The sequence below is a fragment of the Denticeps clupeoides genome, chromosome 18, assembly GCF_900700375.1.
Source record: "Denticeps clupeoides chromosome 18, fDenClu1.1, whole genome shotgun sequence".
NCBI lineage: Eukaryota > Metazoa > Chordata > Actinopteri > Clupeiformes > Denticipitidae > Denticeps > Denticeps clupeoides.
In genome coordinates, this window is record NC_041724.1 from 6,184,805 (window position 1) to 6,203,192 (window position 18,388).

At 44.7% G+C, this 18,388-nt stretch overlaps 1 protein-coding gene across 1 annotated transcript; it reads left to right on the forward strand.

Moving 5' to 3' along the window:
* The first annotated feature begins 7,330 nt into the window (after positions 1-7,330).
* msx2a (muscle segment homeobox 2a) lies at positions 7,331-8,865 on the forward strand. The gene is made up of 2 exons (XM_028960442.1): positions 7,331-7,696; positions 7,971-8,865. The coding sequence occupies exons 1-2, from the start codon at positions 7,339-7,341 to the stop codon at positions 8,381-8,383; spliced, it is 771 nt and encodes a 256-aa protein (XP_028816275.1). The 5' UTR covers positions 7,331-7,338; the 3' UTR covers positions 8,384-8,865.
* The last annotated feature ends 9,523 nt before the right edge of the window (positions 8,866-18,388 follow it).

Here is an 18,388-nt window from a genome sequence, read left to right on the forward strand (position 1 = left end):
CTGCCACACAAACCACGCGGCGAAATGAACTCCCCCGTGGCTACATGCCCTGTTTATGTGGAAAGGCCTTTGTGCACAGCTGCACGGCTCAGGGGTCCGGAGTCGCTCTGGAAATAGCCCGAAATGAAGAGTTTTGTTCCGAAACGGGTTGTGCCTGGGTTTGTGTTTCTGTTTAGGTCTCGTGCTCATCAGCCGGGATGACCCAGCAATCCATCAGGGTGTGTTTTCTACACTTTTTCTTTCTACAGGTTTTTACTGTAGTTGGAGTGTATCCCAGGACGCCTGAGTAACAGTACTAAGCGTTTAAGGAAAGTGAGTGAATGAAATGCCATTCACTTTTCATGTTGTATTTTATTGTAATGAGGTTGACAAAGCTATTTATCATCATCACCAGGGCATAGTCATGTAACAATACATTGTCATAAATTTTGACAATCAGATTATTAATCAGATTAAACTATCTGTAACCACTTAATACCATTTTGGAACATTGGGCACAGGGCAGTCCCAACCTTAATCTTTAAATAATACATTTTAAATATTTAAAGTTACATGTGCCTGCAGCCTTTGGTTGGAGCAACTAGATTTAACACAACACCATGACAGATTGACTATAAATGAAACAAATATCAAGGTCACTCGTGGTCTAATACATAAGCATAAAAAAAAAAAAGTGCTCGTGCAGTAACGTGCAGTCCTTGGCAGCCACACCGCAATAGCAGTGCTTTGCACACTCGATATGGATGCCAGCAGTGAATTAAGCTGTAATTATTTTCATTTGAGGGTCATGTGTCGAAACATGCAGAGCAAATGGAGCCACACCTTACCCTTAACTGAGGCAGAAGCGGCTCCTAAGCCACAAGCAAGTTACGCTCAATGTCATCTTCATAATGGTGTTTAGAGAGCCATGAACAACACAAACTGCAATTACCCTCCATGCGGCGAATTAAGGAGCGCACAGCATGGGTGAACACACTCGCCTCAGCAGGCATGCCGCTGTTTTGCTGGGTCCGATCACTGGGCAAACGGCAAGGATCCACGTTGCCAGAAGGAATCACATAATTATAATAATCAGTCAATCTATTATACCTGATTGATTTATTAATATGTACCCTTTATTGCTGTTGCAATATACCATGTCAAAATTACAAGTACTACTGAAAAATCTGACCATCAATCAGACCATAAATATACACAACACAGTACAATGGGGCGTCAGAAAAGATAGGGGATAAGATCAGAAAAGCAGGCAGGGGTTGCATTAGGATAGAGGAGGAGAATAAAAAAATAAATAAAAAACAGATTGTACTCCAATTTTACATTGTGGGAACCTAAAAAAAAACACCTCAGCAGCATAACCACATAGACTCTACACAACATAAATAGTGAAGTCATTATATACATGGACAAGAACAGGTCTATAGCAAATATTACGTTTCTTTTTGCAAGGTTTCAGTATTCTATTCTTTTTTTTTTTTTTTAAACAATAGAATAATAGAATGGTTTCTGTGATAAAAAAGTATTTATCATTTCAGACCTATAGTTTCTGGTCACCTCGCACAGAGGAGCAGGACAGAGGTTCCTCAGAAGACCCATGAATCATCTGCACTAACGTTTCTGTAAATCAAGTCATATATCAGATGCCTCCTGGCATCTCCTCCCCCTTCAGCTCTGCCAGAATGAAATAGGTGGTAATAGGTTTTATGCTTTTTTCCACCTCTCCTCCTTGTCTGCCGCCTCCATGCTGCACCGCTGGAAGGGCAGTATAATTGTAACCTGCCTGAAGGAAGCGACGGATGTCACAGAGGCACCGATGAAGGCCAGAAAAGGATCCTGTCCACTAACTGCAGTAGGAGAGGCTCCTCAAATTTGTACAAAACAAAATTGCTTTCTCGAAAAATTTATTAAAAAAAAAATGCTGATGCTGGTTTAAATGCCAGATATAATAGTCAAAAGTAAAACTAAACATGGTGAAGCAGACCACTTGACGCAACTTCTAGATTGTGCTAATCTAAGATTTAAAACCATAACTATTCACAATAACTGCACTGAAATAGACAATACTATTTTTAAATATGCTAATATTTTCCCTCCTCTTCTACTTTTAGGTATAGAGGTTTCCAGCAGTAAAAAAACCAACTCTAAAATAGTTCTAGAACTATCAAGAAGTGTAAAACACAAATAATAATGATTAAAAAGTGAAAGTGCACTAATTTTATAATGATGTCTAGAGGTGTGTTACAAGATCTGGGTGTTGGTTTCTCCCAATGACTGATCGCCTACAAGCAAAAGTCTGCAAATGGAGAACCAAAATGGATTGCTGTTCAGAGATCAATAAGATCATTTTATCAATAAAGGTTTAAACTAATATTTGATCAGTGTTTGACGTGGGGTTCTGTTAAGTTAGAAAATTGCTTGCAGCTTAGATAAACAGTGGTCTTGTTTTCACTTGTTTGTATAGGTGCTTTTACACGGTACAGTATGTACGATATTATTGACATGTATTCACTTATCACAATGTTTTTTGATCTATTGTAAAACCTGTTTTGAAGGTTTTTACCTGCTACAGGGTAAAAATGTGCAGTAGAAGGAAACTTGCCCTGCCCTTACCTACAGACAGTAAAACTAATTGCACTGACAGGAAAATTAGCCAGCTCATCCAAACAATGTGTTATTGGTCATCTGCTTTTTCTTTCAGTTCAGTGGGTTTGCACAGACCTGCAGAGCATCTCCACCCAAATCTATAAAATGACAATCGCCTGTAGAGGTTACTGGCCCCACATTCACATTATGAATGCAGGACTAAAGACTCTGTTGGCCGAGGAACGGTTAATGATGCAGTTCAAAGAGGCATGATGCCAATGAGTTGGTAGGTCATGCTGGTAATGGTAATGAAACGAAAAAAAAAAATACAGAAAAGAATAATAAATTGTCATTGATAAAGTTTGAAATCATTATTTGGTTGATCCCATATTCCCTCTGGTTCTGAGTTTTACACTGGATGACCTTCCTTGATGAAAAGGTTTTCCAATAATGAATGAAGCTTGGCAGTGGTGGCCTCGTGGTTAAGGAAGTGGACTGGCAACTGAAGGGTTGTGGGTTCAAATGCCGAAACGCCAGAGTGCACCTGAGATCTCCTTGAGAAAGGTACCAGTCCCCACACACTGCTCCCCTGGCACCTGTCATGGCTGCCCATTATGGTTAAATGCAGAGGACACATTTCGTTGTGTCACCATTTTGCTGTGCTTGCTGTGATTCACAGCACAGACAGACAGACAGACAGACAGACAGACAGACAGACAGACAGACAGACAGATAGATAGATAGATAGATAGATAGATAGATAGATAGATAGATAGATAGATAGATAGATAGATAGATAGATAGATTAGATAGATAGATAGATAGATAGATAGATAGATAAATAGATAGATAAGATAGATAGATAGATAGATAGATAGATAGATAGATAGATAGATAGATAGATAGATAGATAGATAGATAGATAGATAGATAGATAGATAGATAGATAGATAGATAGATAGATAGATAGATAGATAGATAGATAGATAGATAGATAGATAGATAGATAGATAGATAGATAGATAGATAGATAGATAGATAGATAGATAGATAGATAGATAGATAGATAGATAGATAGATAGATAGATAGATAGATAGATAGATAGATAGATAGATAGATAGATAGATAGATAGATAGATAGATAGATAGATAGATAGATAGATAGATAGATAGATAGATAGATAGATAGATAGATAGATAGATAGATAGATAGATAGATAGATAGATAGATAGATAGATAGATAGATAGATAGCAGCCTTTCTCTGTGGTTTGCTTTAATCAGTGGAGCCAGGATCAGGATGCTGTCCTGCGGTCTGCTGGGCGATTCAGGACGTTATGGCACGTTTAGATAAACACCGCAGCCATCTGTGCCAAACTCGTACTGTCGACTGAACCAGCTCTGATTGTGTTTACCGCTCATTGTGCCCTCTTTTGTTTAGTTGGATACTCTGTGACACTGATAGAAAGCAATTTCCAGCAGGTCCTCTGGGTCATTTGTTATCATTAGGCATCGGAGGCAGGGTCGTCGCTCTCCTCCCTGTCATTGGAAGGGTGCAAAGTTGGGGCAAAGTGGCCAGGGCTGCGGTGCAGCAGGACATCCGTGAAAACAGGGCACGTGTTTGCTGTGGTGGGTTTAGCACGACCGGCCGCAGCCTGTTTACTTTGGGTGGTCAGGGAAGCAAATTGCAGCCTGCACATTAACTCTCAATAAGCCATCTTTCCCAAAATATGTTTGTGTCTGTTTGCCCTAAATGGAGTGTGACTGTTTTCCCTTCTCGCTTCATTGTGAAAGTCAGCACAGGCTGGAGCTTTCTCAGCTGCTCCATCCACTGTGGCGAAAAAATCTCCATTAGTGCATTTCAATCACCTTGACCGGATGCATTCTGTAGCGGCTCAGTTTTCAAAGTGCTTAACGGCAAAACACTTGTTCATCTAGAGGAGGAGAAACTCTGAGGAGAGGCTCTGACTGTCAGCCAGAAGATGAACATTAACCATTAAACCTTTACGTTTACATTTACAGCATTTATCAGATGCCCTTATCCAGAGCGACTTCCAATCAGTATTTACAGGGACAGTCCCCCTCCGGAGCAACTCAGGGTTAAGTGTCTCACTCAGGGACACAATGGTAGTAAGTGGGATTGGAACCTGGGTCTTCTGGTTCATAGGCGAGTGTGTTACCCAGTAGGCTACAACGTTTGAACTGGGAGGAGCCCATATTTAAGTGATAAAGTGAAGTGATTGTCACTTGTGATACACAGCAGCACAGCACACGGTGCACACAGTGAAATGGGGACGGTGCTTTGCACCCCAGTGGCACCTTCGCGGATCAGGATTCGAACCGGCAACCTTCTGATTACGGGGCCGCTTCCTTAACCGCTAGGCCACCACTGCCCCATTATTGACAGCTCTCATGCACCCTCTGAATGATTTAAATCCCCTCCTGTAAATACGGCTCTAAAATTGTGAGCTGCCTGTTTACACACACACACACGTGTTTGTTTCAGCCATAGTCATCCAAACTGTGTGCAGTGGAATGAATCAGATGTTGTCCAAAGAAGGCTCATTCTGTCAAAGCTTGTTGGGAGCACATGATCCCATGCGCCAACCTTAATGCAGGTCTTAGTAGAAAAGTGTCTGTGTAGCTGTAGTCCAGTCAGAGTGACCCCTGTCTGACCCCCGTCTGCATCTGAAAGTGCCTACAATTGGCGTGTGGACATCAGAACTGGCCCCTGTAGACATGGAAGAAGGTGGCCTGGGATGTTGAATCAGGTTTTTACCGAAATAAAATGAGAACATAAACTCTTTTTGTTAATACGTACACTGCTTCTCAAAATATAAGTCGTTTAGATATTTCCTTGCCTTTCCAGGAAAGAAATGGCAAATTTTTAAATAAAGATTTGAAATGATGATGTAGTCGAACCCACTTCTTATTTTAGTTTTCTTGCTTCTTTAATCAGTGCAACTGTTTTCAGCTCCACTATGAATATTGGGGTTTTGTAATAATGAATGAAGGTTTTAGAGTGACAGACCTGGGTTAATGAACACAGTATTCCGGTGGAGCTCAATGCAATTTTTTTTCTGATAGAGTTCCTCTACATTTGTCTACAAGATATTCATTATCAGATATTTCCAGCTACAACCTGTGTGGACTGGAGTTTTAACCCGTTTGAAATATCTTTTTATTTCAATTTCTAAATGACAGTAAACCTTTGATGCGTAGTGTATGTCTTATCAGATAATAAATTGTTGCCTTTAAACGGATTGTGCCGAGAGAAAAGCAAGCGCCCACCGTCTCCTCAACGTCCATATTAAACTCAGCTGCACCTATTAAACTCTGTTTTTCTACCTTAATTACATCTCTGCAATTAGTTTATCTCTTGATGTTAATTAAATGCCTCTAAATGGTCTGTCAGGCGAGCCCCCCCCCTTTCAGCCCCACTTCTGCCCACTAATCACCGCCTTGTCTGTGGGTAGCCGGGGAACAGAGGAAAACATGGCTGCTTAATTTGATTTGCCAAGCGTTTACACGGCAACTCGGGCTGTGAGCGGCGCGCTTCATAAAGCTTAATGAAGCCGCGCGCCCGTGGCCCCGACACGGTCTGAAACCTGTCAAGATTACAGGGCAGGCTGCCTCGGCAGGCCTGTAATAAGAGCGCGGCGGCCCAGACTGAGTGGAGGCACTTAAGTGCTGCTTTCGACGGAGGTGACCGAGCTTGTAGGAACGTTGTACGCGCCTGTTCGCATTAGGACAGAAATAAAGTGGATCCAGCTGGCGGCCGCACGTCTTTAATTCATTACAGACGTGGGATAATGCCGCTGTTATTGCTAATCAGCACCGGCTAAGGTCTCCAAAGTCCGGCCGGGGGGCCAAACGCAGCCTGCTGACAGATTTGATGTGGTCCTTCGTATCTCTAATAAAATGATTTTTTTTCTTCACCTAGTGTTGTCCAGGTGTTTCTCTTAAGATCTTAAGATCCAGCCATCATGCTTTGATATTCTGTGTTTGTATAGCCTGATTATTGTCTCAAAAATATGTGCTGTGACCTTATTTGGGGGCCATTTGTCTGAGGATGAGTGTTGCAGGTCCTCAGACACGCAACTGGCAGCGCGGTGACGAGCCGTAAAAAAAAAAAAAAAAAAAAGCTCCCAAGACAACTGAGCACAAGTCTCCGCTTTTGGAATGATAGGTTCATGCTAATCAGAGTGGGCGCCATACACCTCAGGAAGGTAGCAATTTTCCATCATTACCGTTAAATCCCGCTTAAAAGAACCGGATTCCAGAGGCCTAATTACAAGGTGTTAATAATAACAATATAATGACAGTCATTTTCATGCTCGCCTAAAACCTTAATCCTGCTCCAAGTGCCTCTCACAGGTTCCTGAAGGTGGAGAAGGGGCCTGTTCGGGGTTACTCCGCCTTTTAAACCTCAGAATGTCGTTCTGCTGCTACTTTTGGGACGCTTCCATTTGTCAGAAATTGTGAAAAAAAAAAAAAAAAAACACACACTTTTTTACAATAGTTATTATTACTAAAGTTATTTACAATAGTTATTATTGTTGTTGTTGTTGTTGTTATTAAACGTTTGATTCATGTGAAATGTCATAGCAGTCACCACTAATTGGACTTCATGTTTTGATAAAAAAAATCCTTGAGAATAATTTATTGCAGGCAAACGTTTTTAATCGTTGTAAGGAAAGTGTTCTTAAGATAATTAGTTGCCATTCACCCGCCTGCATGTTTACAGCGGAATCGATGCCGGAGGGCTTCGGACCCCCCCCCATCCACTCCTCCTCCTCCTCCTCTTCCTCCTCTTCCTCCTCCTCCACCCCGCCGCGCTCTGATTGGCTGCGAGGGTCCCGGTGTGTTTCACTGCACGCCGCGCGGTCCGCTCGGTCGGTCGGTCGGTCGGTCGGTATGGAGTCCCCGCAGGAGACGGAGGGCCGCTCGCCGCCGGGCGCGTCCAGCCTGCCGTTCAGCGTCGAGGCGCTGATGTCGGACCGGGGGACGCGCCCCCCCGGGCGGCCGCTGCCGAGCCGCGCGTCCCCGGACACGTCCGGCCCGGACGAGTGCGCGTCGTGGGTCGCCGGGTCGCGGCTGTCATCGCCGCCGCGTGAGTATCCAGGTTCATCACAAGGTCGCATTTTAACAGATGGTAAAAGTGGACAGAACAACGGAAAATTAAAAAACTTTATGGTGAACTTTGTGCAGTTTCGTGGAAATAGGAAGGACAAAGATGGACCAGTTAATGCTCTTAATTACAAAACTTGGCCAGAGAATTCAAAATGACTTTTTAACAAAGAAACTGACCTTTACTGTGAGTTGTGACCTGTGAAATATAAGCTAATAAAGTTTGTTGGTTGTTTTTTTTTTTTTTGTCTTCATAGGACAGCTGAGCCCCAGCACTTGTCCCCTCAGAAAGCACAAGACCAACCGGAAACCACGCACCCCCTTCACCACCTCGCAGCTGCTGGCCCTGGAGCGAAAGTTTCGCCAGAAGCAGTACCTGTCCATTGCAGAACGGGCCGAGTTCTCCACCTCCCTCAGCCTGACTGAGACCCAGGTCAAGATCTGGTTCCAGAACCGGCGGGCCAAAGCCAAGAGACTCCAGGAGGCCGAGCTGGAGAGGCTCAAGATTGCCTCGAAGCCGGTGCTGCACCCTGCCTTAACCCTGCCATTCCCCCTGAGCACCGCATCGCTTTACAAGCAGTCGTACCCGTTCCACCGACACCTGCTGCCCCTGGCACCCGTTGGGATGTATGGAAGCCCGTTAGGATACAGCATGTACCCCTCGTCCTGAGACTGACCCCCTTCACCGGACCACATAGGATAAAAGCACCTTTTCACTACAAATTTCTTCCACTTAGGCAATGCAGGATGTTGCTCATCTCATTTACTCACTATAATTTAGTCCTACTTGTGACCTTTTATCCTCATAATCCTCACAAATCCAAGACCCAAATCAGTTTCATTTGTAGTCATATTTTGATTAAACTTTGATCCTCAAAAATGAACTGATCAAAATCGATTCCAGGACCAATGTAGAGTACTGAACCTAAAATAGTTTATATAATTATTCTTATTATTGTTGTTATAATGGATACAGATCATATATATATTTTTTAAAAATCATATTAAAATGGTCTTGTTGCACTTGAATACTGCAGTTCCAGGGAATTTGGGGTTTATGAGGACTTCTGAAAGTACCTGTATTTTTATATGACTCTTTATGCAGAGCTAATTGTGCTGAAGATGGACAAATAAATTCTATTTACACCTTTATTAATGTATATGCTTATGAATGAAATGTTTCACAATTTAACTTTAATTGAAACATGTTACATTTAAAAAATACAATTTAAAGCACTACATTGTGCAAATGTTTTTCGAAATAAAGCTCTCTTAGATTTCGAAATATTTATTCCATATGTTTAATATCATTTCGATCATTAATTTTTTGACATTTTTGTTCAGGCCTTTTCTCCGTTCAATGTGGTCGAAATGTTGCACGGTGCATCATTGAGGGTTAGATTGCTGTAAAGATTTCACTTTTTGTGATGCACTGGCAACAACTCAGCAAAAGCACCCAACAGAGGTGAAATGCAGCCGGTTTTTGGGGGTGTCCCAGTTAGATCAAGTGCGATTAGCAAACCAGCACCGGTCCACTCCCCCCCCCCCCCTAATTCTTTTTAAATTGAGCCGCCGAGCGTTCAGGTTGACCTGTGCGGCGTTTTCCGCTTCCCGCCGGTGGTCTGAGGAGAAATTAATTAAACGGTGTCTTTACACAGCGCGCCAAGCGTTTAGGCGGCCGCAGCGGCGTTTAGCCGCTTATCCCCCCGCGCTGCGCTGGGAACACAGGAATGCTGCTGCCTGCTAATCCCGCTTTAATGGCTAATCGCTGACTGCAGGTTCAGAGCCCTTTTCGATATGAACACATGTGACGGACACGCCGCGAAGTTGCTGCTGTGGCAGAAAAACGGGGGCCCTCGCCGCATGCCAGGCTCCACTTCAACCGGGCCCTGCGTGCCATTGTAACCCCACCACTGTGAAACTGAGCGTGTGTGTGTGTGTTTGCGTGTGATAGCCGTTCACCTTCTCACTTAGCTGTGGCATTTGCTGGCAGGGGCCTTGTGGCTCTTGGTCGGCCGGGGCCTTTTTACAATTAGTGGCCATTTCACAGTCCATTTCTGGCCCTTTGTTTTTGAAAACAGGCCGGGGCATTAGCAAGATGACTTTTATTTCGTCTTTTCACTTTCACAATTGCCTCTTGGCCCCAAACAGGAGTTTCACTCCCTGGGTTTGAAAGCCAGATGACGCGTTTGAAGTCGGGCTTTAAAAAAGTTAAACTGGGGAGGTTTCAAAACACACAGTTTTACTTTAAACAAGATTGCAGCAAATTTGTGAAATTTCACCATATTTTTGTATATATGTATATATATTTTTTTTATCTGCTGCAGTTTTGACTCAGTTCCACTAGAGGTAGCCCTCTAGCCATCTAGATCAGTTCTGGCATTTCCCAACAGTTTACTGGCAAACCAACGCAAAGCATTTGGCTTTGATCCTATTTAGCCTATTTGAACTCAAACGGAGGATTAAGCACAATCCAATTATTTTTTCAGAGCTGTGATCACTGGTGCTAGTTGTGAAAGTGATTGTCATTGTGATACGTAACAGATCACAGCACACAGTTCGCACAAAATGTGTCCTCTGCATCTAACCCATCACCCTTAGTGGACAGTTGACCGCCATGACAGGCGCCCGGGTAGCAGTGTGTGGGTACGATACCTTGTTCAAGGGGCACCTTGTTGGTACCGGATTTGAACCTGCGACCATTCCAGTTTGTAGTTTGTTTATGCTGTGCCCATTGAGACTAGCTAGCAACTTCTCAGAGTAACATTATGCACAAAAACACCAAATGGCCTTCACAACACTGAATTAAAAGGTACTGAAGCCCTACATGTCAGTTCTGAATGAAGAACCTGGGTTCGGCGTCTGGACCTCGATCCAGCTGAGAGCAGGTGGAGAAAAACAGATTTTGTACTTAATAATGATGAATCGTTTTTAAATGAGACAGGTGGTACTGTTCTGTAGTCCATAACTGGGCATTGTTGAAGATTTTGGCAGGGGGGGTTATGGACCACCGTATCCTGCTTTCTGACCTTCGCTCAGCACCTGCCTCTGTCGGTTACAATGATCTCTCTGCAAACCCCTGCACCAGCAGTCACATAAAAGGACCTGCTGGTGAACAGATTCTTGCCGATTCCCACGTGCCAGCGTCCAGTTGGTAGTGAAGTTCTTGTCGGCCTGTTTGTTCCTTCTGTCAGTCTATACATTGGGCTCCACACCTTTTTGGGACCTCATTACCCTTTGTTTTGTGTGTTATAAAGAAATAAAAGAACATTTGACTACACTTGCCTCATAGTTACAGAGCCATCTTGAAGAATCCAGGGGAAAAGTCGCCTCATTTTATCTTCACAGCTGCTTTCTTCACTATTGTCACCATGAAAAGCCGCTTCATGAGATGCTCATCAACACGAGTGAATGATAAGAAAGTGTTCAGCATAAACCTTCAGGACTGTTGGAAACCGTCCCCGAGGTGGAGATGGTCCTCTGGTGGGGAGAATCTACGAGTGTGAAGTGCTACCTGCTTGCAGCTTCCCTTGTTTGCAGTTATTTCTTGGTTTGTTGCGTAAACAAAGTTATTCTATAATGTAAAAAATGCAAGACCCATAAATGAGTAGGTGTGGCCACAATTGGAGTAGGAAAAAAAATTAATTCAAGAAAACTAAATAAGCCCCGTTACCTGAAATGTATTATAGTGTGTGTGTGTGTGTGTGTGTGTGTGTGCTGCTATATGCTAACTTCAGTTAGCCATCACTCACCTTGTAGGGAATTTTTGCCGCACAGAAGATGAGTTATCCATGATGGTATTAAAAATACATTTCTGCAAACACAGTTTTTTTTAAACTAATGTCACCCAGCGTAAGGAATGAGCCCCCGCCGCGTGCCCTGTGACCCAGAATAGTGTGGATGCAGCAGTTTCTGTCAGTGAAGCTTCAGGCACAGAACAATCTGATTCTTAATTTAAGCGGCCAAAATTTTGTACCGTCCAGGGTTTTAAAAATGTACCTTGCAGCCATTTTGAGCCGCTGGTCTCCCGAGTGCTGAGACGGCACTTGCACGCCGCTGGCGGACGGGTTACGTGAGGATGCGGGAGGAACGGGCCGCGATGATCTATCGGAGCGGAGAGCCCCGGTTACATTTACATTTTACATTTACTGCAGCATTTATCAGACGGCCTTATCCAGAGCGACTTACAGTCAGTAGTTACGGGGACGGTCCCCCCCCCTGGAGACACTCAGGGTTAAGTGTCTTGCTCAGAGACACGATGGTAGTAAGTGGGATTTGAACCTGGGTCTTCTGGTTCATAGGCGAGTGTGTTACCCACTAGGCTAATACCACCCAGTGAGTGACAAATGCGGCACCGGGTCTCCACGCCGACACGAAGGGCCCAGAGCCGCGATGGGCCACCGAGATAAGAGGTGCTGTAGACTAGCGTGCGGTGTTGGTTTAGGTGGCATCAGGTGGAATCTGGTGACCTGACCTACTTGGGAAATGTTCAGTGTGTCACCAGAGACTCGCGTCTGTTTTGTTTGCGCGTGCGATATTTTGGGCCTGAGTCAGAAAACAAGGGAAAATGAATCAGTCACCGATCAGCCAAACGAGCGATTCTGACAGGACATCCATTCACTCTAAGACTAAGAAAAGACTTTCTCTCAAGTCTCTCTTAAGAGAGATACGGATCCCTCATCACGCTTTCTGTCTCCAGCAGAATCCACTCATCCCCAAAGACGTCTGAGCCCAAGAACATGAAAGTTCTGGCTGGAAGCCACTTGCCACCAGACATACAGTGTTTTATGCCGTGAACATGAAAGGGACCAAACAGGAAAAAAAATGACTGCATTCTCTCCGGACTTCACTTAAAAGTGTGTTTTACTTGTATGTTTTTTTATCATGTTATGGGAACTCCATTCATCTTCGCTTCAAAGCACGGGAACAGGTGCTCTGGACGCGAGGCGCGGACCGCTGTACAGGTAGCAAGGGGGTATGGACCACTGATGTTGGACCACTGCAGCTGAGGAGCTCTGGACCTGTCCTCATGAGGTCTAATGCCCTGAGAATTCTTAAGGGACAGGCGGGCATGTTCACGTTGGACATAGCACATCTTCTCTGGGAACGTGCACTAAAACATTAATTTGATTAATTTCCCATAATGCACTTTCCATGGGAAGACAGTGAGCCTGGATGACAGCTGCTGCTCATGTGGTGTGTAAAGCACATGAGCTATGTCACCAATATCACTCCATATGTTGTGTGTTTTAGCAGTGGCCTTTGGAGCAGTGGTTGACCTAACGGTTAAGGAAGCGGCCCTGTAATCAGAAGGTTGTCATTTCGAAACCCGAGCCACCAAGGTTCCACTGAGCAAAGCACCGTCCCCACACACTGCTCCCCGGGCGCCTGTGTTTCACAATGACGATCACTTTCAATATGTTATAGAGACATTTACGCAAAAAATCCTTGGGAAACTCAGCAAAAGGATAACAAGTTATCGAAAGTCACGGACAGAGTGTGAATGGCGAAGGAAACGGCAGACCAGATCTGTTCTGCAAAAATCCCTCTCAATGCAAATTTAGCCACCCTGGGGACCCATTGCCCATTGGTTCCTGATGTCTCTCTACACATGACGTTCCAATGACGTCCCATACGTTCAATCTGTCAATCGGCTCATCTTTTTTTTTTTTCTATGAGGCTGTTTCTCTTTCATCTGAGAACGTCTCCGTCCTTCCATCGCAGAGGGCAGGATCCAGTTACAGTTCACCACTGTCAGGGATGTTGATGGCGGCGAGGGGGGGGGGGTTTGCACTTCACCGACTTCGCTCCCCGGGCGGCAAGTGTTCTCATGCGCTTCATCTTTTGCTTGTTTATTTATCTATCTCTCTCTTGCGAGTGCAGTGTGGGGTTGAGAGGTGAATGGCTGGGAGGTCGCGGAAAAGAAGAAAAAAAAAACCCACGCCATCCATAATTCACAGACGTTGTTCGGCGCGCTAAAAATAACCCGGCGTGCCCTTACACAATGCACACAACCCCAACGTTCTCCAGCCACCCCGGGGGACGTCATCTGTGCAAACAGACTTTCCGTGAAAGCAGAGGTCCAGCGTGCCCAAAGCCTTCGCCTGCACTTGCCGTGCTGATTCATGGTTTCTGCCACCGTGGGATGAAGAATTCCAAAAGGCCTCAATCAGTGTCTTCACTCTAACGTTCCTCAGAACCGGGAACGTTGTGCTGTCACAGATTCTTTCATTTGAGGGAGTCCAGACATGTCAGGTGTGTGTGTGTGTGTGTGTGTGTGTGTCAGATATACAGAGTTAAAAATAGACAGGGCTTTTGACACATGTTTGCTCTCGGTGTTTTTGCTCGTCTGTAGTGCGCATCACTGCTCTCCTCACACGTACGCTGCTGTATCTCCTCTGGTCCACTGACTCATCAGTCTCTCCTTTAACTGCTGTAAACATGTGACAAGCAAAGCGGAGCCTTTAAAGCCCTTTTTATAGGCCTTGGCATGCAGTAATATTAATAATAATACTAATACTAATAACAATAATTATCCTACATATACACTGCAAATTCTTTTTAGCAGAATTTCTTTTAAAATCCAATTTGTATATCAGAGAAGCACTAAAAATACACCAAACAATGTCTTTGGCACCGACAATAATAAGTCTATGAATATTAAAGAACCGATTGAATGTCTGTGAAAAAACTTTGGCCGATAACAGTAATGGACATTTTCAGGATTGTCTGCCCTCTGATGCGTCTCCAGGAACACTTCCATTCTTACGAGATGGTGGAATATTGGAAAATTGGGGCGATAATGACAACTCATTCAAATTCCTTTCAGAAATTATTTTTGTAATGCACTCTATCCATTTACAGCATTTATCAGACGCCCTTATCCAGAGCAACTTATAATCAGTAGTTACAGGGACAGTCCCCCCCTGGAGCAACTTAGGGTTAAGTGTCTTGCTCAGGGACACAATGGTAGTAGGTGGGATTTGAACCTGGGTCTTGTGGTTCATAGGCGAGTGTATTACCCAATAGGCTACTACCACTCTAGTAGCCATTATTTTAGTATCCATAATTTTATTAGTCCAACGTAAAATTTGCTCAGTGGGTGTATGAGGTCTCTTTGTTACTGACATTGAATGCTGTTCTGAAACACATGGTCAAGAGACTTTGCCTCACACAGCCAAGGTAACATGTTCGAACCCCTGGCTTTATGTGCGGAATTTAGGTGGGTTTCCTCTGTGCTCTCCGGGTCCCGCGCTGTGTGTTGTGTCCCTGCCCCGTTCCTTCTCCATGCCCAGTGGTGATTTATAATGCGCGAGTGAGGTTCCTTAATCTGACATTCCCTCAGCAGGGAGTGGGTTCTACTGCTCATGTACGCCAGAGAATGGAACTCACGTCACTACATCACGACTCCAAGCTCACTTGGCCAAAGTATTCAGCAGTTCACATGTGCTGATAGTGAGAAATGTACAGAAATCTGCACTGCCGGCTGCTGACCGAGGCCTGGACGAGAGATTTACGGCATTTTCTCATCATGTTCCCTTGTTTGTCTGTTTTAAAATTAGCCTGCAAAAAAAAAAAAAAAAAAAAAGCCTGATGTGTGGAAAGCGAGCGGGAAATCTGTGTTTGTCTTTGTCCAAAGTCGCCCTTTAATCTGATTCCGTGGTTTTAATCTATGGCGCTCTCAGGCCCCCGCTGGCTGCGGGCTGAAGCGTCTCGGTCTGATGAGACGCTCAGGTGTGTCTGACTCATCGCCGCTGTCACTTCCTGTTCATTCGTGACGGGTGTCCTTGATACGGCAGCCGAGTGACAGCTGCGGGCTCGCGTCCAAGCGCCACATTTGCTTGGGGTGGCGTCAGGAGCAGCTAATGAGCACAGAGTCATTTTTAAGGGCGATGGTAGCGTCCCCTGTCTGCATTCAGATGTTCCGAGCATGGACGAAGCTCCTCTGTGATCGGATTCCCATTCTGCATTTGTAACAGTTCTGTGCCGCTGATGGAGGGCGTCTGCCTGGGTTCGCCGCTGACGTGATGAGATGAGGCGTGTTGGACAGGCGCCGCTTCAGAGATGGTGCTCAGAGCGCGGGCCATTAAAATCCCGATGTCCTTCACCGAGCATCTCATTTCCAGGACCCTCGTTATCTCCCAGGACACGTCCCCCCATTCATCACGACAGGCGGCAACTCGGAAAAACACATCAAGTTTAACGAGTAATGCTGATCTGTGATAACAGTGTTTGAGGAAACGGCTTCAATTAAACATGGAGCCACGTTAAATAGATGATGAAGAAGGTCTGTCGTTTTCTAAGGAGTGGCGGTGGGTGCAGGGTTTCGTGGGGGAGAACTGCCGAGGGTCTAGAGGGACACCATGGGGAGACGGCCAGCAGTTGGACCTGACGCCTGAATGGGAGGCCGGGATCAGGCTGGGGTAGCAGGGAGGGGGGATGCAGTTACCAGTCCCGACACACGGAGGAACTGGGTCGGGCAAAGCCTGGCGGTGACGTGCGGCAGCCCTCATATGATCCATTAACAATGCATTAGCGCCAGCACAATTACAACCCATCACCCATTACCTGTTATACATATTAATTAGAAAGAATCCTAGCGACTTAAGCACCCGAGTACTCTTCCGGTAGCGGGGTCTTCCCGTTTTCATCGCGTTCAACTTCTTCATGGCATCTTAAGCTTTCTTTTAGCCAGTTCTTTACTTATAATTATGAAACTTTGAGCTTTTTCAACAGACATCCACTCACAGGCAGGTCATATGAATCTTGGTATTGGTCAACGGCTAGGTCAGCCTTTTCAGTTCAAGCTCACTAACGGCCACCACTGCTCAATGCTCTGAAATCAGAATCTTTCGCCCTTTAATAATGTGTTAGTGCACATCCATGCATTTTGTTATGTTGCTTTTTTTTGTGTGTGTGTTTTGATACCATTTCATGCTAATAAAACCTACACATCTTTTCACAAGGTTGCAGGTGAAAATGCAAACACAAAGCTTGCTTCTGCTCAGTGTATAAAACTGCTGTCGTTCTCATCTCTCCACCATGACTGTTATGTCAAGTTCAGACGTGTGAAAATGGCCTGTTAATTATTATATGCAATGGGCTTTTCTTTTTAAGGCAAGAAGGCCTTTGGACTGTGGGAGGGAACTGTAGCACCCACCCACCCTGCAACATTTTGCTCGGGTATCCCTCTGTCCCTTTAGGCAGCGCGGAATGAAACATTTATGCTGCCACGGCTGAATAAATGAAGGAAGTGGCAATTATAGAACTATGGATACCAAATATGGAGCAGTTCATCCGATGCAGAATGCAGAATGGAACTAATCCCTGGAACTAACAGGGATGGAATCGGCCTAGTTGTTTAGAGTCTCTGCAGACAAAGTTTTCGAGAGGATTGCAATTCAAGAGATTGGATGATTGTTGACGATCATGATCATGTGATCATGAGAAAACAGGCTGTGTGAAAAATGTCATTTTCAAGCCTTGGTTGGGTTTCCGTAGTTTTAAGCACAGCGTGTTACTGTTTAATTCAAGCCAGCCGAAGTGAACCGCTGATTAAATCACACACGCTGCGGCGCTGGTCCTCTTCCACTTAATGAATAAGTGAGCGCCCACGAGGGAGCGTGGTTCTCTGGGTCCGGGGCTGAACTCCGCACTGCAGGAGCTGCCCTGATTCTCCTCAGCTGATTATCTCAACTTCACGTCGGCTTCGCTGAGCGTCAGGCTGCTCAACGAGAGCAGAGACCACCTCTTCCTCTCGCTTCGGCGAGGGGGGGGGGGCCCGGTTGCTCCTGTCTGACGCTGCCCTGTCTGCTTTCTCGGATTAGATTTTTTTACTAGCTGAATCGGTGGCACCGTCAGAGGTCGGTGCACCGGTGAAAGATCATTTCGCCACACACACACACCGAAAAACAAAAAAAGCTGTTCTCTGTTACACTTTACATGCATCAGAATGATCATAATTACCATTTCTGAGCACATGAATGTTCAAAGTCATATTTACCCCAGATAAAACATTAAGGCATCTATCGGACAATTAGAACCTGGGTCTTCTGGTTCATAGGTGAGTGACCTACCTACTAGGCTACTGTCACCCCTAGGCACAGGGCAGGTTAAAAACTGTAATTTAAATAGAAATGTATTTATATTATATTTTTTAAAAATTCCTAAAATTAAGCACCTGAATGTAAATTTCTCTCTTTTCCTCACATTTCAAAGGTGGGCATTTCAAGAGCATTGAAACATACACTGAAATGTAAAAATCCACCTTTTGAAGCAATTTAACATTCTAACAGCATTTCAACAAATTTAATCTAAAATTTTTTTGCACTAGACTAGGTTCTTGCCGAGAGCTGCAAAAAAAAGTCTGGAATTTAAAAGGACTCATTCCCACACAATTACCGGAATCATTTTGGGAAATGTACGGATATTTTATTGCCACCAGACAGAACGAGGAGGCCGGTTCGGGATGCAGATTCTCGGCCACAGAATTGCAGATCGCAGCTCCATTAGCTACATGAAAACAGGGCGTCTCGTCAACTTCACCCCAGCACATCTACCAGGTTCAGCCGAAGAGAAGAACGAATGGCCATTAACAGGAAAGCCAATAAATAACAAGTCCGTCGATGCCCGTTAGCATATATTTCAGGGGCATCGGCTGAACTGAACGCAGCTA